Genomic DNA, 25988 nt, shown 5'->3' with positions numbered 1-25988 from the left:
GTATGACGTAATGCTATGACATTACATCATACTGTGCAGGGACGGGACCGGACAGGCCTGTCCAATCAGATCGCAGGACACTGTGCGTTTGCTAGGCAGCCGGGGGCCTTCTGAAAGGCCCCAGGGCTGCCTATGCAGAGCGCCTATCAATCCGTGCGCTTGATAGGCACGCTGCATAGGCAGCCTGGGGCCTTTCAGAAGGGCCCAGGCTGCCTAGCAACCACACGGCGTCCCGTGATCTTATCGCGGGACGCTGTACGGGCCCCCTGAACGTCAGGTGCCGGCTGTTTCTTACAGCCGGCAGCAGTTCCGACGAGCCGCGCCGCTTGTTGGAACTGCAGCTGCCGGCTGTAAGAACAGCCGGCACCCGACGCTGTATGGAGCGAGATCCACCCGCGATCCCATCCATACAACCACTTGTTCGGACTTGTGGACAGGTTCCTGGAACAGCGCCGGCCACTGCACAGAGGTTTGCATGGAGACTTCTGCTGCTTCAGCGCCGACCTCTGTATTTGCGGTGCTGACAGCATGTGCCGGCTCAGCTGATCGGTCGGGGTCCCGAGCGACAGACCCCGGCCAGTCAACTATTGATGACCTATCCTAATGGTAGGTGATCAATAGTATTTCCCTGGAAAACCCCTCTAAGTATTGCATTGCGTTTGAAGTCCCTGCGCATGTCATGCGATTGTAATGTGATTCTTTTTTTCTCCCATGGGGAATAATGGCTGATTTTCACGTACAGACGGGCTTAGTCACACGGACGTATCTGCACTGCATATCACGAATGCAAAATTTGCGTGCCTAATTTGCAGCGAATTGCATCCATTGATTCCAAGGGGTTCGTTCACGGGCGTAATTTGTGCGTACGTCTTGTTTGCACCAAAAATATGCAGTATAACGCTCCCATTGATTTCAATGGGGTTTTGCAGACCTTCGCTTGATTTTCAGGCGTGTATGCGCCATTTTGTCGTGTTTTGCGCTTTTTAACGCACCTCATCACAATGATGGCACGCATTAAGAACCGCTGTTGAACGCAGTAACCTGCGCCCGAAAACGGTGGTAAAATCATGGCAAAGCGCCACCATCAAAATTGCGGGGGGGTTTTGCCGACACTAACAGCGGTCTTAGGGCTGTGTGCGGACGCTGCGCAATTGGTGAGGATTTGTCACAGGGGAAGACTTACGCCAAAAACCATATCAGAAGCCAAAAGGCGTCGGTACGGATCGTCACGCAGATGTCGGTGTGGATCCTGCGCTAATTTACCGGAAGGAATGAACCAAAATATACAACAGTCGCACGGATTCCGAGGATAAAGACGCAGATTTTGGTGCGAATTTCCCGCATCTATTCGCCGTTAGCGCAGAACTCAACGCAGTTTTTGATGGGGAAACCTTTTAGCTGAAATAGGGAATTCTGATGCGGATCCGCGCCAAATTCGATACGCATGGTAGCGATTTTGGGCAATTTTCCGCTACAGAAAACCCACCCCATTTCCACCACGAGGGATCACCCCCTTAGGGTCACACTGCCAGGTTTTGCGCGGCGTATTTCCTCCCACAGATAATCTGCACGTGTTTTGATCCACGCGGATATATTATGTACAGCAGAATCTGCGCGGGTTACATGCGGCTCCGCCATGAATTTCACGCTGCGCACTGCAAGGTATGAAATCTATAGCAAAACTTCCCAGCCCGAGGTCACATGACCGCGAGCGGGAACGCAGCGAGCACGCAACAACATACGTGCTTGTCGTGTGCCACCAATGCCCGGGCACTAACTTGGCCTGTTTGCGTGATATGCGCCAGAATAGAGCGTGCCGCGTATTTTTTTTTATTTTACACAGGTAATACGCATGCGGAAAAATAAGTGTACACATAACAACGTGCCAAGGGCGACACGCAGCGACTACCCGCCCATGTGAGAGCGACCAGGACCGTCGGCCGTGGAGGCGACATCTGCGCCGCGCAATAGTTTACGCTTCGCGTTATTTTCAGCACCGAGTGGATGCGGTTTGTCCGCGGTCGTAGTCAAAAACCAGGTCAGTCATGATGGCGGCCGGCCTGTATACCCCCACCATATACCCCTGTGTAGATAATGGCCCCGGCCTAGTCCAGGTGGTCGCACGGACAAGCGCACCCTGAGGAGCTGCAGGCAGTACATGCCCCACATAGCAGGAAGCACACGCGCCCCGCTGCGCAGCTCTCTCCTCTCATGGCCGCCGCCATATTCCGAAGCGGACAAAGAAGCGGGCCCGGCGCCTCCTCCTTCCCCGCGGCACTCACCCTTCTCCCCTCTTCTTATTCTGGCCATAGTCATCCCCCAGGTCCAGTCGGTGCCGCTTGGACATGGCTTCTTCTCCCGGTCACACTAGGCCCTGGCGCCTCCGAGGTCACGTGCCTGGGAAAGGGACTCGCCGAGGAACAACGCGGCTGGATAGGGCCGAGAGAGAAACCACACGGCGCATGCGCGAAGGCAAAAGCGGGAAAGGGGGGGGGCATCCGAGGCGGCGTGACGTCAGCAAAGAAAGGAGGAACGCGATTGGAGAGACGGGAGAAGGCAAGAAGCAGAATGACTGGATGACACTCAACCAATGGGACGTCGGCACGTAAAATGTGGGATGACGTCACTGCGAGCCGGGGAGTCTGCTCTGCTGCGAAATGTCTGAGGAGAAATGGCGGCGGCTGTGTGATAGCGGCATGGTCCAGGGCGCTGCTCTGTTGACATGTACAATTAGTAAATTGACATGCCGCCGCTCTGAATTCCGCGCTGCATGTCAGTTCCATTGCGGCTTGTCCATTAAGCGTGGATGAGATTCTTTGCACATCCCGTCCACTTTACTGCTTAGTCTCGGTTTAAGATTGCCGGTGGAATTATTTCCATGCGTATACAGGGGCGACATGGGCGCTGACAATGGGGGGGCGGGAGCGGAGATAGGAAACTGCCATAGACATGTGAATGCTGTGTGCTCGACCTGGGCGTTCCCTGTACCAACCCATGTCTCTACCCATACTTCCGGTGGAGACCTGGTGCACTAATACCCTATGCCACCAGGATGGTAAAAAAAAGTGGTAACCTCATCAGCCTGCCTGCGTTGTTACAGCACAATAAACATGCGTAATACCACAGTGTTTATATGTAGACTTGTGTTTGAGTAGCCTAATGCGTGTCACGTTTACAGGCAGTTGTACGTGTGTGAAGCAAGTATTAGAGTCCAGGAGCTCCTGGCCATCATCTCTACTTCCTTCCCAGCAGCTTCTCTCTATAACGTGGTGTACAACGTTTTACGGTCTGAGGGCCACATGCACCAATCCCAAAAGTAGTCCCATCTGGACCATTTATGGTATATCCCAAGTATATGTCCTAATCAATCAAAGTAAGTTCCACTTCTAGGACTCTCACCTATTGGGAGAAGAGGGGTCACCTTCCAACCAATCAGCACTCTGGAGGGGATAACGCATGTGGCTCTCCATTATAGATGGCTGTCGAGGTAATGGTCTAGCATTTCATAGGCCCTATAAACTACAATGGAGAGAGCTACCAGTATATACGATGCCTCAAACTCATATACTCATTTCTGGAGTGCCAAACGGGTCAAGGGACATTACTATTTAGGGGGCCCAGACATGGCTACACAGGGCACCCTTAGTACTTGTCCTAGTATATAGTGGACCCAGACATGGCTACACAGTGCACCCTTAGTACTTGTCCTAGTATATAGTGGACCCAGGCATGGCTACACAGTGTGCCCTTAGTACTTGTCCTAATGTATAGGGGACCCAGACATGGCTACACAGTGTGCCCTTAGTACTTGTCCTAGTATATAGTGGACCCAGGCATGGCTACACAGCGCACCCTTAGTACTTGTCCTAATGTATAGGGGACCCAGACATGGCTACACAGCGCACCCTTAGTACTTGTCCTAATATATAGGGGATCCAGACTTGACTACACAGTGCACCTTTAGTACTTGTCCTAATATATAGGGGACCCAGACATGACTACACAGTGCACCCTTAGTACTTGTTCTAAAATATAGGGGACCCAGACTTGACTACACAGTGCACCTTTAGTATTTGTCCTAATATATAGGGGACCGTTAGTACTTGTCCTAATATATAGGGGACCAGACATGGCTACACAGTGTGCCCTTAGTACTTGTCCTAATGTATAGGGGACCCAGACATGGCTACACAGTGCACCCTTAGTACTTGTCCTAATGTATAGGGGACCCAGACATGGCTACACAGGGCACCCTTAGTACTTGTCCTAGTATATAGGGGACCCAGACATGGCTACACAGTGTGCCCTTAGTACTTGTCCTAATGTATAGGGGACCCAGACATGGCTACACAGTGCACCCTTAGTACTTGTCCTAATGTATAGGGGACCCAGACATGGCTACACAGCGCACCCTTAGTACTTGTCCTAATGTATAGGGGACCCAGACATGGCTACACAGTGCACCCTTAGTACTTGTCCTAATGTATAGGGGACCCAGACATGGCTACACAGTGTGCCCTTAGTACTTGTCCTAATATATAGGGGACCCAGACTTGACTACACAGTGCACCTTTAGTACTTTTTTTATTTTTTATTATAAGCTTTTTGGAGTATCCTGAAAAACTGCGCAATATTTTACACCGATTGAGTAAACAGAAAAGATCCCCAAACACAGCGGCCTTTGGTTTATCAGGGAATGAAACTTGGTGTAAAATCCACATTTTTAATAAATAATAAAACGTGATTTGAATTTGTTTTTCTGTTTTACCTTATTTATGTTTTCAGACTCCTGATTACCTACGCTGTAAAGCCGGCTGCACACGGCTGTGACGGGCTCCGCCATGGAATTCCGGGGCGGAGCCCATCACGGCAGCCCCAAGAGACCCCAATACTTACCTCCGGTTCCGGAGTCCCGCATGACGCCTCAGTGCGCATGGGCAATAGAGCGTGTGACGCACCGCAGCGGCATGTGACGCGGCTGGCGGTAGGCGTAGAGGCGGTTTCACGCTATTTTCCGCTGTGCTACAGCGGAAAATAGCGTGAATGGACGGCTTCCACAGACTGCAATGGAAGCCGTCCGCGCGTATACCCGCGGCAAGTAGAGCATGCCGTGCGGGTGAGGACGGGTGATTTTACGGTGCGGAATTCCGCTGTGAAATTACGCACCGTAAGCATTAAGCTATTAGGTTGAATAGATCCGTCTGTGGGAAGGAGCCCTAGGGCCTCATGGCCAATAGCAAAATGGAATAGCGGTTTCCGCAGCGGATTTGCCCCTAGGGAATCATTGGCCATCCCGTCCATTAAACTTATTTTTGCACCCGCGGATGGAATTTTAATAGAATTGCGTTTTTCACGCGTGGGAGAAAAAAAACGCGGCATGCTCCATTTTACCGCGGATCGGCCACATTGCTATCACATTGATAGCAATGTGTGCAGATATCTGCATGCAAAAATTATACAATTGAAAGCTGATTCTACGCGGATTGTATTTTTCTAGTGGACATGAGGCCTAAGGCCGCCTGCAGACGGCCGTGTCGCATCCAGCTGCTCGCAACGGGACCCGACCTGAGCGCCTGCAGAGAGCAGTGCGGACTCGCCTGCTCCCGCAGCTCTGACTCATGTGCCAGCAGACGGCGCATGTGCAGAGTCGGCAGCCAGCGAGTGACGTTTCTGTACGAGGCTCTGCGAACCCCGCACAGAATTAGAGCATGGCGCGGTTTGTTTTCTGCGCGTGATTTCGCGTAGACAAACCACGGCCTTCTGCATAGGATTGCGTATTGAAATGCAATCCTATGCAGGCGTGTACAGCCGGAAATGTATGGTGCTGCGTCTGGCATAGACTGAAGTGGCAGCGGTGCGCACTCGTCATCAGCTGATTGGCAGGGATTCTGAGAGGCAGATCAACACTTCACTGCGCATAGATCATCAGTACTGGAGTCCCAGGGAACCCTTTTAACCCCTTGCCACCGCAGCACATGAATGTATGTATATGTTAGGAAGCAGCTTTCTGGAATGGACTTGCATTTGCATCCTACAGATCTGAGCCCACACCATCTACTGCTGAAGACTGTTGCTAATGACAGTTGGCCTCCCGCAGCCACAGAGGGGATGGGTGAGACAACAGATTCCCGCTGTTAACCCTTTGCAGTCCAATGTCGGGCCTGCCCCGACATCATAATTTCCCTCCACAGCTCCAATGTCGGGGCAGGCCCGACACTGCAGTGCAGGAGTGGATCTGCACCCGATCGTCAGGCACATCGGGTGCAGATGCACTCCTGCACTGGTCCTCATCGAGGACCCCCGAGGAGAAGGCAGAAAGGGATTTTAATCCTTTCTGCCTTCTCCTTTACACATTACTTAGCGCTATGTAATGCATAGATTCTGGCCGGCGATCATGTGACCGCCGGTGTTACCTGACCCCAGCAGTCACATGATCGCCGAGCCGGGAGGCAGAAGGAGAATACGGAAGACGCCGGACAGGTAAGCAGGTCCCTCCCTGCACCCTCCTGAACTCTGTCAGATCAGGAGGGTGCAGGGAAAATGTATTTTTTCTCACCCATTCTCCCCAGCACCAATTTATTTGGAGCTGGGGAGAATGGGTGAGAAAAAATAAATGGATTGGAAAGGGTTAATGCTTTGCATGCAACGATTGCTCTTATTTCATTAGGTTTTTGTATGTAATCAGATATACTTCAGTCTAAGCCGACCTGAGTATAAGCCAAGGTACCAACTTTTACCCCAAAAACCTGGGGTCAATTATTGACTTGAGTATAAGCCAAGGGGTAATATTAGGTACCTTGGCTAACACTGGGATCGGCTATACTCGAGTATGCATTGTGGCTGCTGCTACAGGCCAAGTGGGCAGTATTGTCCGGGTCTCCTGGACTCATGGTTAGTGTAGGGAATAGCGGTATAACCAGGAGCATAGAAATTCGCCCGCTAGCTTCACGTTTTGTCTACAATGTCAAGTAATACCGGTTATTTATAATCAGCCTATTAGTATTGGTTGCATTTTTGGCTTCTGTATGCAGTGTTTTCTATCTCTGTGTATTCTGTTCCGTCTCTGTTATATGCCATGCGTGTGTCCTGTTCTGTGGCTCCTACGATCAGCTATGGCCCAGTTCCGAAGACCACTGGGCCGCCCTCTTATTTGGGCGATGTCTATGCTTAGGTTGGGCCACTGTCGACCCCCCCCCCCCTCCCCCCTTTAGCACAGGGTCAGTTGCATGGATTCCATGTGAATCTCCAGTGTTTCCTGTGTGCATGTATACCACTAGACTACTACTCCTTTGGTCACGATAGTGTTGACAGTCTGCTCAATCTGCCCACACGATCATAACAGTCTGTTCAGAAAGCCACATAGTACTGATTACATTTTGGGCCCCATTTGTGCATACTGACATAACATTAGGGCCACAATGGGTACATTTCTGAAAACAATACAAACAGGGGTATCCATTTTGGGGTGTCAGTGCACATGAAAATGATGATTTTTGGTGGAAAAAAATTTAGAATAGCACATTAGCCGAAATAAAGCCTTATTATTATTATTATTATAATCATAATTGCATTAATTCCTGAAAATGTGTGATCTAAATACTCCTCAGACCACTCAGTGAACACATAAAGGGGTGTACTTTGTAAAATAGGGTCATTTTAGTGGGTATGTATTCTGACACCCACGAGCCTTTGCAATCTTGGCTCGGTGGAGGAAAAAGGATTTAGCAAAATGAGGAAAAATAAGGTTCAACTTGAATGTCTCCAAAATGGTTCCAAACAAAGGATGTTTTTGCAAATGTGCTTCCAGAATAAAGTGAACAGATGGAAATATGTTGGCAAGGATTTGTAGAGTATGCTTGCACATATTTGAGATATAACATTTGCAAATGTTAAAAAATTACAATGTCTTCAAAACTGTCAATATTCTTAATTTTAATAAATATACCCAACTTCTAACTGCCCATTTTTACTATTTAAACGAAGTACAACAAGGCACAGAAAAAACAATGTAAGAATCACTTCGATTTGCAAACATGCCCATCCTGAAAGCGCCCTACTGAGCCAACATCTTGGACCGTCAGTCTCTCTGCTGCTTCAACAACGATTGTGAGCAAACGCAGTGTGGTAATCATGAAATAACTTATCAGATAACCTGTAAAGAAGAAAGAAAAAAGTTTGCAAGAAAATAAATAAAAGCTTAGTCTATCCAAAAATACCAAAAAGAAAAAAAAAAATTAAATAAAAAATTTTATGTAATCTGTTATCCGGCCTATAAGATGAAAATTTAACACAGCTAATTATTGTCCAAATTCGAAGTACAGCGGTTAGCGTGTTATCGGGAAGGTGCTGAAGGCAGCCGCATACTTCCTGACGTGAAAACTGAGCTGATATACGGTCGTCTGAATCCACCCTCAAGGTAGTGCTGTATGCACCCTTCTACTTCGTGTGTGTGTGTGTCTGTCCCCTGTAAGCACTCCGCACTGCTGTCATTCCTGAAAACGGGTGCCAAGATGCGCTCCAGCGATAACAATGGAGATGCTGTTATTGCTATAGCAGCGGCACGTGGCTAAGCTAACAGAGATTGTTACAAGGGCTGTAATATTTACATTACACATACCTCAGTGCTTCTGGCCCAGGGCAATATTTTGCCTCACACATGTGGCCAGTGCATGCGGGGCTTTATTGCGGCCAGATGACTTTGGTTTCCTCGAGTAATTATGATCCGTCATCTGACAGTTGCGAGGACGCCCGCTCTGCAGACACCTTCGACTTTGAATGCGAGACCGACGTCTTGCAATAGCTGTTGGTTGGACTGCAATGTGTCCCGCCTTTTTGCCTCGTTTGAACAAGGGGGCACCCCCCGTGTGTAAAAAGTTCAGCACTGCTGAGACAGTTTTCAATTGAAAATAACGCTTATGAAATGCAGCAACAGCTCTGTGAAAGTCTGTGTTGCAGTATCTCTTTGCTTTGCATAGCAAATCAGTATTTACAGCATTCAGCTGTCTGCAGCATTCTTGAGACTTCTCATCTAAGTTGTCCTTAGTGAACTGACGGCTGGTGGGGAAGAGTACAAGCACTTGGACCTTCGATTGGATCCTCTTCCACGTGTTGGTCTAATTTTTTGGGACTGTTGAATTGGAATGATCCATACCAACCGTCTGGAACATTTTTGTGACCACGTGCAACCCAGAACAGCATTTTTTTGGTCTCTTCGTCTGATGGCAGACAGTTATCACCTACAATCTTTTCATGATAAGTGACGGCGTGCTGGTGCTTACATGGCGCACCATTGCTGCCAATGCTGCAGTCACACAGCCCTAACTGTAGATTGACAGTATAACAGACATCATTTGTGGACTTAACTGTATAGAAATGACTTTCAACAGCTTTTCGGACTATGAGATCCTTACACTCTTTGTCCGATATTTTATAGCGTGACTGTAAGAATTGTTCTGATCTTCCACTTATTATATGAATTATTTTTCTTTCATAATACATTGGCAAATCGCACACGAGGAACTGCAGCAGCTGAACTACGCTGAATGCTCTTTGACGTAAAAGAATTTTATCTTTAAGAACACGAATAGCAGCTTCCGTAATGTTGTTCGTGTTGTTGCCACGACAGGGCAGGTCTTTTCGGAAGCATAATGCCCAATGCTCACGATGGCGGCACAGATTTTCTATATACAATTTCAGATCAGGGGAAAGCTCAGAGGTTCTCAAAATCTGAAACAATTTTTCAAATTCCTCAGGTGAACTGCTGTACAGAAGTTGTCTGATTTTACAAAATATCTCCTGTCTTTCCTGTTTTAAAATGCCATGCTTTGAGTCAAGTAACCAACGCCACACAGCTTGCAAAATATGGAAGATGCATAAAAGTATGGTTGCGCTGGGAAATATTTTTTTTAAAGCATTCTGCTCCGCCTTTGAATCATCAGTTAGGAAAACAACTGGGCCAAGTTTTCCTCGTCCACCAAAGGCACTGTCAGTTAAAAGTGACTGGTAATCTTTTAGAGCTTGAATAAGCACTTCCTCGCACTCAGAGCTTGTTAACAAAACTCCGAGGGGCAGGCCACCCACACAGCTGTCAGTCATGATTAAGAAGATTCTGCAGTTGTATCGGTCTGCATTCCCGGACGAGTCCATGAAGCAAATACTCCCAGAACTCTTCAGTGTGTGAACCCTTTCCATTATAGGTGTGCACATAGCAATGCAGAAGTTGTCTGATAAAGTGCTGCAAGTAATTTTAATACCTTCTCTTTTTAACACTTCTACTCTTGAAACAATGGACTCCAAAATCTTTTCTTTGGTAAAATCACCATACTCTTCGATAAATTGCTTTGTATACAAATATTGAACACACCCTAATGAGGGACAGTGAGCAGCATCACATGCAACCCGATAGTAGTCTTCATCGTATTCCTCCATCAGGTCGCGTTTATGTAGTTCGAGAGCATGTGATGGGCCATGACCAGCTTTGAACAAGTCAATAAATTTTCCGCGTATTTCAGACCCAACATCTCTGAACATGAGGCTCTCAGCTGATAGAACCCTGTGGTTGTGAGTACCGGAAATTTTCACCACAGTGGGGTACTCTGGCATAAACTTATCAGCTGACCTGTAAAGAAGAGGAAAAATAATTTATAATTAACCATGACATTTGCTTAATTCCGGGGGGGGGGGGGGGGGGGGGGGGTTTGGTGCGTAGCTATTGGCTAACAGTTTTCTAAAGATCAATACGCGCAATACTGTACCTGCTTTTGTTTAACACAACTTTAATAGTTACAGTCATCTTGTTAGGACAATCTGTATGTTTGGCCGAAGGTTTTTTAACGTTGTGATAACTGGGCATGGTGTTATGTTGGCACCTGTAAACTCTCTAGAAAAAGAAGAAAAGCAATTACTGTTTCCAAACCTACTTAAAGCATTCAAATACTCAAAAGTTTATTTTCTGGGCAACTACACTAATTTGTTACACACCACTATCTTCTCCAAAGTCGGCTATCGTCAGAGATTTGGCAGCGGCAAATCAGCACTGCGGGACTTCACAATGCACGTCGACAGCCAGCCTAAGAAATTTCTCAACAGTGCTATGAACAGTGTCATACAGCCATCCTATTGCTTCTACCAATTGACTTATCTTATGACCAAATTATGCATTGAAACATATTTAATGTATTTATGCGTGTAAGAGCCACCCCTAATTGACCCCCCCCCCCCCCCCACACACACACACACACAAAAATAAAAGCAGTTTTTTACACATAATACAGTACTGATTTTTAAACTGCACTGTAGTATGTTTAAATACTGTCCCTAGTACCAGTTTACAGGTGGGGCCCCCTTGGCGCTGTGGAGGGGAGAGCCACGGCAGTATGGAAAGGGTGCCCAACCTGCATGTTCCTACTGACACAACATACACACATTACAGATAGACATAACATGCCAACATTCCATTACATGAGATACCTACATAGAACATACATGAAACACTGATTATAAGCACCCGGTGAAATGCCTGGTTGATCCATCAATCAGACCTGGCCTCTGTGCGGTCCTTATTTCAACAGGGCCAGGAATTCCTCTGTAGAGCGGAAGTACCACGCCCGTTGCTATATGGGCCTCATGAAGACCAGGTTTGATTGACAGATGAAAGTGGTCCCCGGTAGTTTATAATCTGTGTTTGATGTATGTTCTTATGTATGTGATGTAATGGAATATCTGTATGTAATGTCTGCGTGTGTCAGTAGGAAGGTGTGTCACGGTCAGGCAGGCACACTTTACATGCTGCTGCTGCCCGACCCGTCACACAGTGGAGTAGTCAGGAAAACCAGGCAAAGACGGCACAATCTTCCTGACTAACGTGTATAAGACACGGCAAGATTTTTGGGAGTTACATTGTTGTTAAACAGTGTCTTATGCACTGTGAAATACAGTAACCCACATACAGTAGCAAATGAATTCAAAAATTAAGTAAAAGAAGCAAAAAAAGGAGCAGACACTCCAATCAGCAAGTTGTCATTCCATTATGTACCATCTCTCACCCCTCCAACAAAAATAAGCCCAAGAGACAGTTAGAACCCAACAAATATTATAAATCGACTAGGCCTCTATATCAGCATCCACATCCAGAAAAGGGGAAAAGACAACGACTGCGACGTTAGCGTGACCGCATTTTTAATTTGTATTTCGCACTTGAATTAAATTTTAGGAATTGTAACCAGATCGGCTGCACACAGCGCGTATACATATAGCCTCTGCACACGGCGATTGTCAACGTCCCACTTACCTTGAATAACACTTTTTCGCCCGTGCAAACTATTCCTCGTAAGACTCTGTACGTTAGGTAATTTACATTTTCATATTCTTCCTTCCATTGCTGAAATTCCTCTTGTGTTTTGCAACGTAATCTCAAATGAACTGAACTATTACTTTGGGAGACCACAATCCCGCAGTTTGTAGGAAAAATGACCTCCTTCTGTTCTGTAGCTTCCATGTTGCTTTAACTCTCTGCGTGCCGGTCTCAAAAGGCGCAGTGAGTGACCGGAGCAAGATCCCAAGCGAGAGCTGCAGAAGTGGAGAAAGCAACTTTACAATCACGTAATATGTTTGATGTAGAGATCACAACACGCAGCAGGCACGCAAAGAGGCATTGGGGGGCGGAAGATAGCGTGACGGACAGCTTCCATTGATCGCAAAAGAAGCCGTCTGCGCGTACGCCCGTGGCAAATATAACATACTGCGGGTAAGTAAGGGTGAATTCACGATGCACAATTCCACGGTGGAATTCCGCACCGTGAGAATTGCGCTATTACGTTCAATGGAACCTAGTAGCTGGGGGGGCAACGAAGCGGATTGCCGCCGCGTCATACGCAGCAGTAATTCGACCGTCGTAATTAGGCCTAATAGGCTCCACACACACACAGGCACAACCTCGTGTTAATAACACAACACACACACGCAAAACCACACTCCAACAGGCTACACACACACACACACACACTCTGACACCCCCACGGGAATAGACACGCCACACACAACAACAAGCAGACAGGTATTACACACATGCGTTTATATGCATTCCACGCGTGTACACACTGTAATATGGACCCTGCGTGTTATGCTGCGTACACTCAAACATATGCGAGAACACACATGCAAATTTCCACAGTAATGTATAAAGACACAAATATGTGCCATATTCACACAACACACAGCACACATACTGCATAAAGAGGACCACGCACTTGCACACCACATGCACAGGCTACACATGCTTCAACGTACTGAATACACACAAGCACATGCTAGTACACCACACATACACAGACAACGACACGCTTACATGCTCTGGCTACACCACACAGCCTACACACTCAAGAATGTACTACATACACACGAGCATACCACATGTACTCTATAAAAACTACAGCAAAACACATACACGCTAACTACATACACCCATGACCACATGCTAGCACACCAGCATGCAGGAAACAAACACATATACCAATGCATTATATGCACCACCTGCACTGCATACACAGATATCCAGACACTAATACGCGTTAAATAACACACCACATGCTAATATGTACCGTATTCATACAACACAGAATATGTATTGCATAAACATGAGGGCATGCTAGCAAACAGCATAAAAATATGAAAAACATGCACACATGCTAGCAAGCGGAAAAATCATGAGCATACATGGGCACATGCAGGCGGAAAGATGCAAATAAGCAAAAATGAGCAAGTGGCACAATCATTGCGTGTTTATGTGTGCATGTATGCCAAATATTCCAAAATTACCACATGAAACAATCATGACAAATCATGCAGACACGTATGCGAAACCATGCAAAAATTCAAAAAGTAGCACTTGCGACAATCATGAGCCTACATGCACACATGCAGGCGAAACCTGCACATATGAGCATTAACCCGCGAAAATATGCAAGTATGTCAATATGAAACATGGCCGTGAAAAAAAGGCTAATATGCGCACATGCATGGAAAAAAACGCAAATATGAACACATGCACACGGGAAAAAGCTAATATGAGCACATGCACGTGGAAATATGCGCAAAATATGCATATATGAGCAGCTGCAAGCGAAACGGCGCAAACGCAGGCGAAAAGCGGGAAATATGCGCCAAAAATGCACATATGGGCAGATGGCAGGAAAACTGAGCAGATGCACCGGAAAAGGTGTGCAAATGGAAGGGGAAACAAGCGCATGAGTGCAAAATAGGCACATGGCAGCAGCTGCAAGTGAAACGGCGCAAACGCAGGCGAAAAGCGAGAAATATGCGCCAAAAATGCACATATGGGCAGATGGCAGGAAAACTGAGCAGATGCACTGGAAAAGGTGCGCAAATGCAAGGGGAAACAAGCGCATGAGTGCAAAATAGGCACATGGCAGCAGCTGCAAGCAAAACGGCGCAAACGCAGGCGAAAAGTGGGAAATGTGCGCCAAAAATGCACATATGGGCAGATGGCAGGAAAACTGAGCAGATGCACCGGAAAAGGTGCGCAAATGCAAGGGGAAACAAGCGCATGAGTGCAAAGTAGGCACATGGCAGCAGCTGCAAGCAAAACGGCGCAAACACAGGCGAAAAGCGGGAAATATGCGCCAAAAATGCACATATGGGCAGATGGCAGGAAAACTGAGCAGATGCACCGGCGCATGAGTACAAAATAGGCACATGGCAGCAGCTGCAAGCGAAACGGCGCAAACACAGGCGAAAAGCGGGAAATATGCGCCAAAAATGCACATATGGGCAGATGGCAGGAAAACTGAGCAGATGCACCGGAAAAGGTGCGCAAATGCAAGGGGAAACAAGCGCATGAGTGCAAAATAGGCACATGGCAGCAGCTGCAAGCGAAACGGCGCAAACACAGGCGAAAAGCGGGAAATATGCGCCAAAAATGCACATATGGGCAGATGGCAGGAAAACTGAGCAGATGCACCGGAAAAGGTGCGCAAATGTAAGGGGAAACAAGCGATGAGTGCAAAATAGGCACATGGCAGCAGCTGCAAGCGAAACGGCGCAAACGCAGGCGAAAAGCGGGAAATAAAACTGGGAAATATGCGGAAATCAAGCGAAATTGCATAAATGCAAATTAAAATAGCTTACCTTCTCAAGTGATGTGAGACCGCGAAGCAAATAGCAAAATTCTTCTGTTCGAGGTGGCAAAAGTCAGGTTGTGGAAGGCATCCAATCATGAACTTCAAGCATCTTCACCAGACTAAATACTGCCTACGGAATCCGCGGCCAAATTCAAGGCTAGGTGATGTCACAGGTCACGTGACGCGCGGAGCTTCAAGCATCTTCAACACTACGAAATCCGCGGCCAAATTCAGGGCTAGGTGACGTCACCGGTCACGTGAGGCGCGGGCACAGCTCTCATCGTGCACGGCTGCTGAACTGTACTGCTCGTGCACGATGGGAAGTCACGTGGTGCCGATTCCAGCCACCTCATTGGCTGGAATCGGCAGCAGGAATAATTGGATAGCGGTGATCGCGAAAAAGTTTAAAAAGTAAAACAAAAGTAAAGTTTCACCTCCCCCCATGGATCGGATCCATGAGGGGAGGTGAAAATACTCACCCCCGGTCCTCTGCAATGTCCCGATGTCCCGGGACCCGAAATCCCCATCTGCACATGCGCGCCCGATGATTGACATCGGGCGCGTGCACAGAGGGGCTCGAGCCCCGGGAAATTCAAAATTGCTCTGTTCCTGGCTGCCATGTGTAGCCAAGAGCAGAGGGATGTCACCAAGGACATGATCACTGTCATCCAATGGATGACAGTGATCATGTAAAGTTAAAAAAAAAGTGCAAAAAGAAAAAAAAAAAAATTTAAAAAGCGGTAAAAAGTTTAAAAAAAAAGGACAAAAAGTAAAAAAAAAAGTTTTAAAAGAATTTAAAAAGGTAAAAAAAGCTTGCGTTTCATCTCCCCCCATGGATCATATCCGTGAGGGAGGATGAAATGACGTACCTAAGGCCCGCGGATTTATCCGCGGACCTCACCCCAGCTTCTGCTCCCGCGCCCGTCGCCAAGGCAGGCGCATGCGCAAAAGCTGTGGTAATTTAAAGTCTCCCTGCTCCTGGCTACAAAACTTAGCTGAGAGTCTGGAGATTTCACGGTTAAAAAAAAGGGGAAGGTTCATCTTCCCTCACCGATGCGATCGGTGAGAGGAGATGAAACTTTTTACCGGAGGCCTCCATATTTGCACCCCGACGCAATCTTCTTCCATGAACTTTCCCGTATTCTGCGCATGCGACCGCCGGCAAAACACCGGACACATGCGCAGGAGTCGGGGAGCCCAGGAAACTTTAAATCTCCTTGCTCTCAACGACCATTGGTCGCCGAGAGCCTTGAGCAGTAGCGGGTGGCCTCATTGAGCAGTCCCCGGTCACGTGAAAAAAAGGTAGCGATCTACCTTTGGCCGGTCTCACATGACCGGATAGGAATTACGGAAATACGCAGATCAATCGCATTGGATTACACAATTCCGCTCACATTAGCGGGTTGGAATTGCGTAATCCACTCGCAGAAAAGAGAACGCAGCAGGTTCTATTTTACCGCGGATATCGGCAACATAGAGCCCATTGTGCTCCATGGTCATGGATATACCCGCAGCCCATACGCAACTACCTGGTATACGGGCTGCGGGTACCCGCGTCATCGCTAAGCGACGGTGCGGGAAAAACAAACAACAACAAAAAAAAATGTACTGCGAATGACCGCCTGTGTGAGTAGGCAGTTATGCGCAGTACATTACGCGGGTGTACGCAGGGTCACAGCCGGGCTCACAGCTGGGATCCGCTGCGGGCCTCCGCAAGCGGATTCCACCTACGGCTGCGTGAGCCCGGCGTTATTCAGACCGCTACCTGTAATATGTAATTTACAAGAAGCCCCAGGAACGTTCGCCTTCCTGCAGTTCCAGGAGCAGCTTGTTGAGCGCCTTCTGTGTGAGACCGCCGCACCTCATCAAGCTTACGAAGACTCACGGAACGCCACTTTGTACACCCCATACCCGCCACTGAGGTAAAAAAATGACCCCCAAAAAGCATGAGAGGAGGGGGGATACACGGTTTTATTGCCCTATGTGCCCATCCCAACCAGCCTCCATAATTACCCGTCTTTGGAAATACTACACAGTTCACATTATTACTTTTAGCTAAGATTTGTGGAACGCCGAAATGGGCGCGGAGGAGGGGGGGGGATTTTTAGGGAGTCAATTTTTATTCCGTACAAATGAGCAATGGGGCCTGGGATTTATTCAGTTGTGCCCTGCAATCCAACGGGTGTTCCCTCCATTACAGGCCTTGCCATGTTTCCTGTAAGTAGATTAGGGCCACAATGGGTATGTTTTTGAACACGGGACAAACGGGGGGATCCATTTTGGGGTGAACATCTTCATTCCTATGTACACTGTACAAAAAAAAAAGTTTTTAAATTGACAAAATTGCCAAAAAAATGAAAATCGTAATTTTTTCCTTCTGCTTTGCTTAAATTTATTCAAATACTGTGGGGTCAAAATACGCAGTACACCCCTAGATGAATTCGGTAAGGGGTCTAGTTTTTAAAATGGGGTCATTTGAGGGCGTTCTTTATCGTTTTGGACGCTCAATGGCTCTATAAGTGGGCAATGGGGCCTGGAATTTATTCCGTTGTACCCTAAAATCCAACGGGTGCTCCTTCCATTATAGGCCTAGCCATGTGTCCTTAAAGTAGATTAGGGCCACATGGGGTATGGTTCTGAACACAGGACAAACAGGGGTATCCATTTTGGGGTGAAAGTCTTTATTCCTATGTGTGCTGTACAAAAAAAAACAGTTTTTAAATTGATACAACTGCCAAAAAATGAAAATTAATTTTTTTCCTACTGCTTTGCTTAGATTTATTCAAAAATTGTAGGGTACAAATACACAGTACACCCCTAGATAAATTCGTTAGGGGGTCTAGTTTTCAAAATGGGGTCATTTGTGGGGGTTCTCTGTCGTTTTGGCCGCTCAAGGGCTCTACAAGTGGGCAATGGGGCCTAAATCACCTTCATGTTAAATTTCTGTTCTGAAAGCCACCGACTACTCCTTTCATTTTGGGCCCCGTTGTACATCCAGACAAACGATTAGGGCCACAATGGGTATGTCTCTGAACACGGGAGACACAGGGGTATCCACTTTGGGGTGCAAGTCTTCATTCATGTGTGTGCTGTACCAAAAAAGCAGTTTTTAAAACGACAGAATTGCCAAAAAAACGAAAATCACAATTTTTTCCTTTTGCTTTGCTTCAATTCATTCAAAAACTGTGGGGTCAAAATGGGCAGTACACCCCTAGATAAATTCGTTAAGGGGTCTAGTTTTCAAAATGGGGTCACTTGTGGGGGTTCTCTTTGATTTTGGCCACTCAAGAGCTCTACAAATGTGCTACGGGGCCTAAAACGCCTTTAAGGAAAATCTATGTTCTGAAAGCCACTGACTACTCCTTTCGTTTTGGGCCCCGTTGTGCATCCAGACATGAGATTAGGGCCACAATGGGTATGTCTCTGAACACGGGAGAAACAGGGGTATCCATTTTGGGGTGAAAGGCTTCATTCATGCGTGTGCTGTACAAAAAAAGCTGTTTTTAAAATGACAGAATTGACAAAAAAACGAAAATCACAATTTTTTCCTTTTGCTTGGCTTGAATTCATTCAAAAACTGTGGGGTCAAAATGGTCAGTACACCCCTAGATAAATTCGTTAAGGGGTCTAGTTTTCAAAATGGGGTCACTTGTGGGGGTTCTCTTTGGTTTTGGCCACTCAAGAGCTCTATAAAAGTGCTATGGGGCCTAAAACGCCTTCAAGCAAAATTTATGTTCTGAAAGACACCGACTGCTCCTTTCATTTTGGCTCCCGTTGTGCATCCAGACATAAGATTAGGGCCACAATGGGTATGTTTCTGAACACGGAAGAAATGGGGGTATCCATTTTGGGGTGTAAATTCTCAATTTCATGGGCTCTATAGGAAAAAAATATGTCTTTAAAATGACATATTTGCAAAAATATGAAATTTTATTTTTTCTCCCCTAAATTGAACTAATTCCTGAAAAAACTGGTGGGGTCAAAATACTCATGACACTCCTCAGTGAATACATTAAAGGGTGTAGTTTTTAAAATGGGGTCATTTGTGGGAGTATCTATTATTCTGACACTTATCAGCCTTTGCAAACTTGGCTTGGTGCAGGAAAACAAACTGCTCCTCAAAATGCTGAAAAGTAATGTTAAATTTGTACGTCCTCTAAATGGTTAAAAAAAACACAAAAGTTTTTCAAGTGTGCATTCAGAATAAAGTAAACAGATGGAAACACATATCTTATCAAAAATTTGTACAGTATGTTTGGACATATTTGAGATATTACGGTTGAAAATGTGAAAAATGACAATTTTTTCAAAATTTTTCCAATATTGGTACTTTTAATAAATATACACAAATTATATCGGTCTCTTTTTACCACCTAAATGAAGTACAACATGTGGCAAAAAAACATTGTCAGAATCACTTGGATATGTAAAGCCTTAACGGAGTTATGCTACGTTGAACGACACATGTCAGATTTCCAAAATTTGGCTCCGTCACTAAGGCACAAACAGGCTTCGTCACTAAGGGGTTAAATTACATCCCTGGCAATTTTGTCATCCCAAACGGTACCATTCATTAGTTTATAGTGCTGTTCTGAGGTGGCAGGTTCCCTTTAACCCCTTAATGACACGGCCTATTTTGGGCTTAAGGACGCAACGATTTTTTGGCGGATTTTCATCTCCATTTTTCAAAAGACATAACTTCATTATTTTTCCGTTGACGCGGCCGTTTGCGGGCTTGTTTTTTGCGTGGCGAACTGTAGTTTTTATCGTCGTCATTATTAGGTAAATTTGACTATATTGTAAAACTTTTATTATTTTTTATGATAACAGGGAGAGAAAACGCATCAATTCTGCTATAGATTTTTTTTTTACAGCGTTAGGGCGCCCACCCACTGTCGATTTTTTTTTCTTTGCGTTTTGCGTTTTTTCTCAAGAGCAATTAGAATTGAATGTACTCCTGTCCACTGGCGTTTTTTTTTTGCGTTGCGTTGCGTTTTTTAACATAGGAACTGTCAGTTGCATATGTGTCCTTATTTTTCTCCTAATGCACCCATGAAAGTCAATGGAAATTAATGGAAAAGCCGCAAAAACGCCGCGAAAAACGCGCGTAAAACGCTGCGTTTTTCACGCACAAAAATCGCAAACGCCAGTGGGTGGGCGCCCTTAATCATGCAGTATAAATGATACAATGCATTTTTTCTGCGGGTTGGTACGGTTATAACGATACCAAAATCCTTACATTTTTTTCCACTTTTCTGTGATAAAAACACTTTTTTGGAAAAAAATTTTTTGTAAATCACTGCATTCAAAGTCCTGTAACTTTTTTATTTTTCTATGTATGGAGCTCTGTGAGGGCTTATTTTTTTGCGAGACGAGCTGTAGTTTTTTATTGGTACCATTTTGAAGGGAGCATACGGTTTTTTGATGACTTTTATTGTATTTTTTGGGAGGCAAAATGCTAAAAATTAGTATTTTGCCTCTGTTTTTTAGTGTTTTTTTACGCTTTTTGCCGTGCAGAATAAAAGCATGTTCAACTTATTGTACACGTCCTTATGGACAGGACAGTACCAAATATGTGGGATGTTAATTTTTTTTACCCTTTTTATGCTAATATGATAAAAAGCACCCATTTTTTTTTACATTTTTTTTTTGCACATTATTTTGATTTTTATTTTACACCATCTGTGTCCCTCCTGAAGGACTTACATTGTAGCACTGATGGTCGCTGTGATAAGGCATGGCAGGACTTCTGTCCTGCCATGCCTTATCGCTTATACAGCGATCACAGGCTCTGGCAATACAGGACGCCGGCATCTGGCTCCCTCTGTGAACCCTTGCCAAGCCGCAATCTACGTAGATCGCGGCAGGGAAGGGGTTAACAGCGGGGGTCACTTCTCCGATGCACCCCCGCTGTTGCAGTGGGAGGCTGGCTATCACTGACAGCCGGCTCCCGCTGCGGGATAGCGCGAGATCTGTCATGATCTCGCGATATCCCTATGACGTAAGGGTACGTCATTTTGCGGGAAGTACCCGGCTCCCTTGACGTACCCTTATGTCATGGGGAGGGAAGGGGTTAAGAAGCAGCTCTGGAGGAGTTCTTGTGGAGACCACCAAGTTAACTTGAGGAGACTTAGCAGCCATGCTCTGGGAAATAAGTGTGATTGTTACCAGCAAGTGAAACCACGTAATCTTGTAGATATGATACCTTTTAATGGCTAACAAAAGTACATGATGTAATAATAGCGATCTTGCGAACCTTTCGGGCTCTTCGTCAGGCAAAAATGGAATAGATCTGCAGAGGTATAAATACTTATACACACTTATAACACACACACTTATGACAAGGCACAGACAGGGATGTGATTGGTTTGCACTTAGAAGGAATACTGCAACAGAAAACAAACTTTTTTGACTAGGCACTGATAACGGAGTAACTGGGAAATAAGCAAATGGGTGATGGTCTTGTTAAAAGGTGGTTGGAATTGATTGCAAGGAAGCTACCATCCAATAGGTGGCAGTACAGAGGCAGTATATCATTTTCAGTTTGAATGTCTATGATAAAATGCTCAAACTGCCTGGATTCAGCGGTAGCAAGTTTATATTCCTCCTCAGCTTCTGTGGGTGGGAGCGCCTTTCGGATCTGATGAGAGGGGCACGTCTGGCTGGCGTGGTGACGATCAGACAAACCGGAAGTGACGTGAGAAAGTGTTCCAGTGTGGCTTCACCCCTTTAGCCAGCCTAACTCGAACGTATTTGAATTGCGTATTACATGTGAGATGTTTGCACGTACGATACACAGTAATGCAATCAAATACATTGACTTACACAGTTTCGCTCACACTTGCGTGTAGGAATTGCTTATTATGGAAATGCAAAAGATAAACACAGCATGTTCTATCTTGCTGCTTATTACGCGCATAAGAGCCCCATTGATCCCTATGAATGCATTTACAATACAGTGCATATGCAATTACATTGTGTATGGGCGCTGGTTTTTACGCACATTACTAAGAGACAAGATAACAAGTGGTACAAAAAGAAAGCTGGAAGCTGTGGGCAGACAGTGCCGGGCAGAGTCTAGGAAGCAACACACCCATCCAGACTGCTGTCTGTACTGTAGGCCATAACCACTGGCATAACTATAGATCAGTGGTCCCCAACCTTTTTGGCACCAGGGACTGGCTTCAAGCAAGAACATTTTTACAAGGCCCGGCAGGGTTGGGCGGGACATGGGCGGGGCTTTGGTTATATGGGACAGGGTTATGAAGGGGGTTGGAGTTTAGTGCATACTTATTCAATTATGACATTTAGAATGTCCTGGCAGTACACACATAGGGCAGTATAATATATCCCCCCCCCCTTCCCGCCTGGCAGCACACACATAGGGCAGTATATAATCTATTCCCCCCCCCCCCCAGCACACACATAGGGCAGTATATAATTTATCTCCCCCCCCCCCAGCACACACATAGGGCAGCATATAATTTATCTCCCCCCCAGTAATAGACAGCGCTCCCCAGTAATAAGCAGCCCCCCCAGTAATTAGCAGCCCCTCCCCCTGTAATAAGTAGTCCCCACCCTCAGTAATAAGCAGCCCCCCCCCAGTAATAGGCAGCCCCCCCAGTAATAACCAGCCCACCCCCCAGTTATTAGCAGCACCCCCAGTAATCAGCAGCTCCCCCCAGCAGTAAGCAGCCCCCCCAGTAGTAAGCAGCCCCCCCAGTAGTAAGCAGCCCCCCAGTTGTAAGCAGCTCCCCCCAGTAATAAGCAGCCCCTCCCCCAGTAGTAAGCAGCCCCCCCAGTAGAAAGCAGCCCCCCCAGTAACAGGCAGCCCCCCAGTTGTAAGCAGCCCCCACCCAGTAACAGGCAGCCCTCCCAGTTGTAAGCAGCCCCCCCAGTAATGAGCAGCTCCCCCCAGTAGTAAGCAGCCCCCCCAGTAGTAAGCAGCCCCCCCCAGTTGTAAGCAGCCCCCCCCCAGTAGTAAGCAGCCCCCCAGTTGGAAGCAGCCCCCCCCCCCCAGTAACAGGCAGCCCCCCCAGTTGGAAGCAGCCACCCCCAGTAACAGGCAGCACCCCCCCAGTAGTAAGCAGCCCCCCCCCCCCCAGTAACAGGCAGCCCTCATCCCTCAGTAATAGGCAGTCCCCCCCAGTAATAACCATCCCCCCCCAGTAATTAGCAGCCCCCCCAGTAGTAAGCAGCCCCCCCCCAGAAATAAACAGCCCCCCAACCCATATACTTACCTCCTCCCTGCTGTCAGTGACACTCTCTCTCTGCTTGCCCTGACGTCAGTGTGTAGCCCGGCACGCTTTCTCCCCGAGTCCTCTCCTGCGGAACTAATGAGCAGGGGACTCGGGTAGGAGGATCCTGGCTGCACACTGACGTCAGTGTGCGCCAGGATCAGCGCGAATACCGGCGGGGAGCTGCGGCGCCCCCGCTGGTAATCGCTTCAGCGGTGAGCGGCGTCGGCATGCCGCAGGCCACATAACATGAGGCTGCGGGCCGGATTCGGCCCGCGGGCCTTGTGTTTAGAAGAAAAGTTCCGGCGGTGCCGCGGACTGGCGCTAACCACCTAACGGCCCGGCCCCAGTCCGCGGACCAGTGGTTGGAGACCCCTGCTATAGAGGATGCAGGGGATGCGGTTGCACCCGGGCCCAGGAGCCTTAGGGGGCCCATAGCACCTCTCTTCTCCATATAGGGAGCCCAGTACTATGAATAAAGCAGTATAGTTACAGGTTTTGCATTGGGGCCCAGAAGCTTCAGGTTATGCTTCTAGCCATAACAACAGCCATGGCCTTTGATAGGAGCAGATTCATTGCTCTCTTGCTGGACTTCCCTGTGATTTGGGACACAAATAGGTCAGATTAGGAAAGAAATGCAAAAGTCAGAGTCTGGGGTGAGACGGCATCCCAGACCTACGGAGAGCAGTGGACCTCTACCGGCCGCAAAAAGGATTTATGTGAGGGCTGCTGCACACTGGCCAGAGTGATATCAGGATGTGATTCGCGGCCCGATATCGCTCTCCCAAATCTAAAAACCATGGAGGCGAGGCGTTTTCATGTGAAAACAACCTTGTATCACTGTGTGGGTTCCCTTCACCCCCCCCCCCCCCCACTGTAGGGGTTCCCTTCATCCCATTCATTTATTTATTGCAGCTGCCCCATTTCAATTTTTAATTACGCCAATATCCATCGCCTGGTGCTGAAGAACGCTCATGCAAAATTTCACTCAAATTGGACCAGAACTGTGGATTTGTATCCGACACAAACAAACAGATTTTGTATTTTATATATAAGATGATTGCTTATATTTGTGGTAATTGTACGCCGGCCGTGTTTATAGTACCGTTAATGTATTGTGTGAGCAGAGATGGGGGAAAAGCAGAAACAATTTGGAAATAAGGGAATAGTTACATCACTGTCCCTTTTTTTCTATTCACTTGTGTGTACCAGAACAAATATCGCACTATGCTGTGCAATGATCTATCCTCAAAGAGCTTTACAAAGGGGAACCTCCTCGTACAGACAATAGATTTTGAAATGGAAAACTATTTTTTTACACATATTTTGTATATATATTTTTTGTTTTTGGCAATCAAAAGAGTAAAGGCCAGTTGTCTGCTGTAACGCTGATGTGAGTAGGCCTACATATCAATTGGTAAAGCAACAAAATAAGAAGCGGCATCCAAACAACATGTGTCTGATTTTGGTTTGTTCGTTCTGTTGAAGTGGATGACATTAAAAGGAAATGGCGAAGCTGAAGTGTTGCTAGAGGTAAACGCTGTATGTTTAGCTCCAGCGGATGATGTATCCAGCACCTACAATGGAGCTGCGTCCGTAAGTACGATGTAACATAATGTACTATGAATAGTGCCAACCTGCAGATTCAAGGGGATTTACTCCTGCCATGGACATGCCCAAAGCTTGTACTGCGACCCGCATGATCAATATGTAGTCAATGTAGGTTTGAATTTATTGGCTTCAAAATTTGATTTAATCATAAATAAATTTGCGCATCTGCCCTGTTCCACGAAAGAAATATATTAATCGCACTGCTTCCCCCAATAGTGTTCTGAAATAATGAATATTTGTTTTATGTGGCCGTATTGCTGTCGAACTCATTGAGACGCATTGAATAACATTGCACATGAGGAGATTGCATGCCGGAGTCCAGCACTACTTTTTAGATGCGCAGCACGGCGATATTAGTAGCACAAGATGGTGGCGCTATTACTTCACCACAAAACATCATACTGAAGTCTTGGCCTTGTTGCTAGATAGCTTGCTCCTTCCTCTCTCTACAATGAGATATGTTACACTGTTGTCATATGTGTTGTCAACAAAGGATTGCAATTACATACTAAACGCGGCTGCTAGACTCATCTACTTATCCAGTCGCTCCTCGGATGCCTCTGCACTATGTCAGTCGCTGCACTGGCTGCCCATCCACTACAGAACCCAATTCAAACTCCTCACCAATAAAGCTCTCCATGGCACCACACCACCATATATTGCTTCCCTCCTGTCTATACATCACCCAGCCAGCGCACTCCGCTCCGCTAACACACTCAGACTAAACGCCCCTCTAATGCGAACCTGACATGCCCACCTACAGGACCTCTCTAGAGATGCACCGATCCTCTGGAACGCTCTACCCCAAAACATCCAGACAATCCCTGACACGCGGAACTTCAGATGTGCCTTTAAGACGCACCTCCTCATAGAAGCACACCAAACCTCCTGATTTATTCCCCCACCTCCACAACATGCCCCCAGCACGCCCCTATGGCTCCCCACATTTTCCACTTAGCCTATCTTGTACATTTCCTGCCCCTATACTTCCTGTCTCACCCCG

The 25988-nt window shown here is 46.8% G+C and overlaps 1 protein-coding gene across 1 annotated transcript in view; it reads right to left on the bottom strand.

The window, feature by feature from the left end:
* DHX15 (DEAH-box helicase 15) overlaps positions 1-2471 on the bottom strand; it is a 39381-nt gene extending 36910 nt beyond the window's left edge. The window contains exon 1 of the mRNA XM_066573228.1: positions 2283-2471. Within this exon, the coding sequence (XP_066429325.1) occupies positions 2283-2347 (65 nt within the window). The 5' untranslated portion in view covers positions 2348-2471. The remainder of the gene's footprint in view (positions 1-2282) is intronic.
* Positions 2472-25988: the final 23517 nt, after the last annotated feature.

Source organism: Eleutherodactylus coqui, chromosome 7 (assembly GCF_035609145.1).
Source record: "Eleutherodactylus coqui strain aEleCoq1 chromosome 7, aEleCoq1.hap1, whole genome shotgun sequence".
Taxonomy (NCBI): Eukaryota; Metazoa; Chordata; class Amphibia; order Anura; family Eleutherodactylidae; genus Eleutherodactylus; species Eleutherodactylus coqui.
This window is presented reverse-complemented; position numbering and strand designations above follow the sequence as displayed.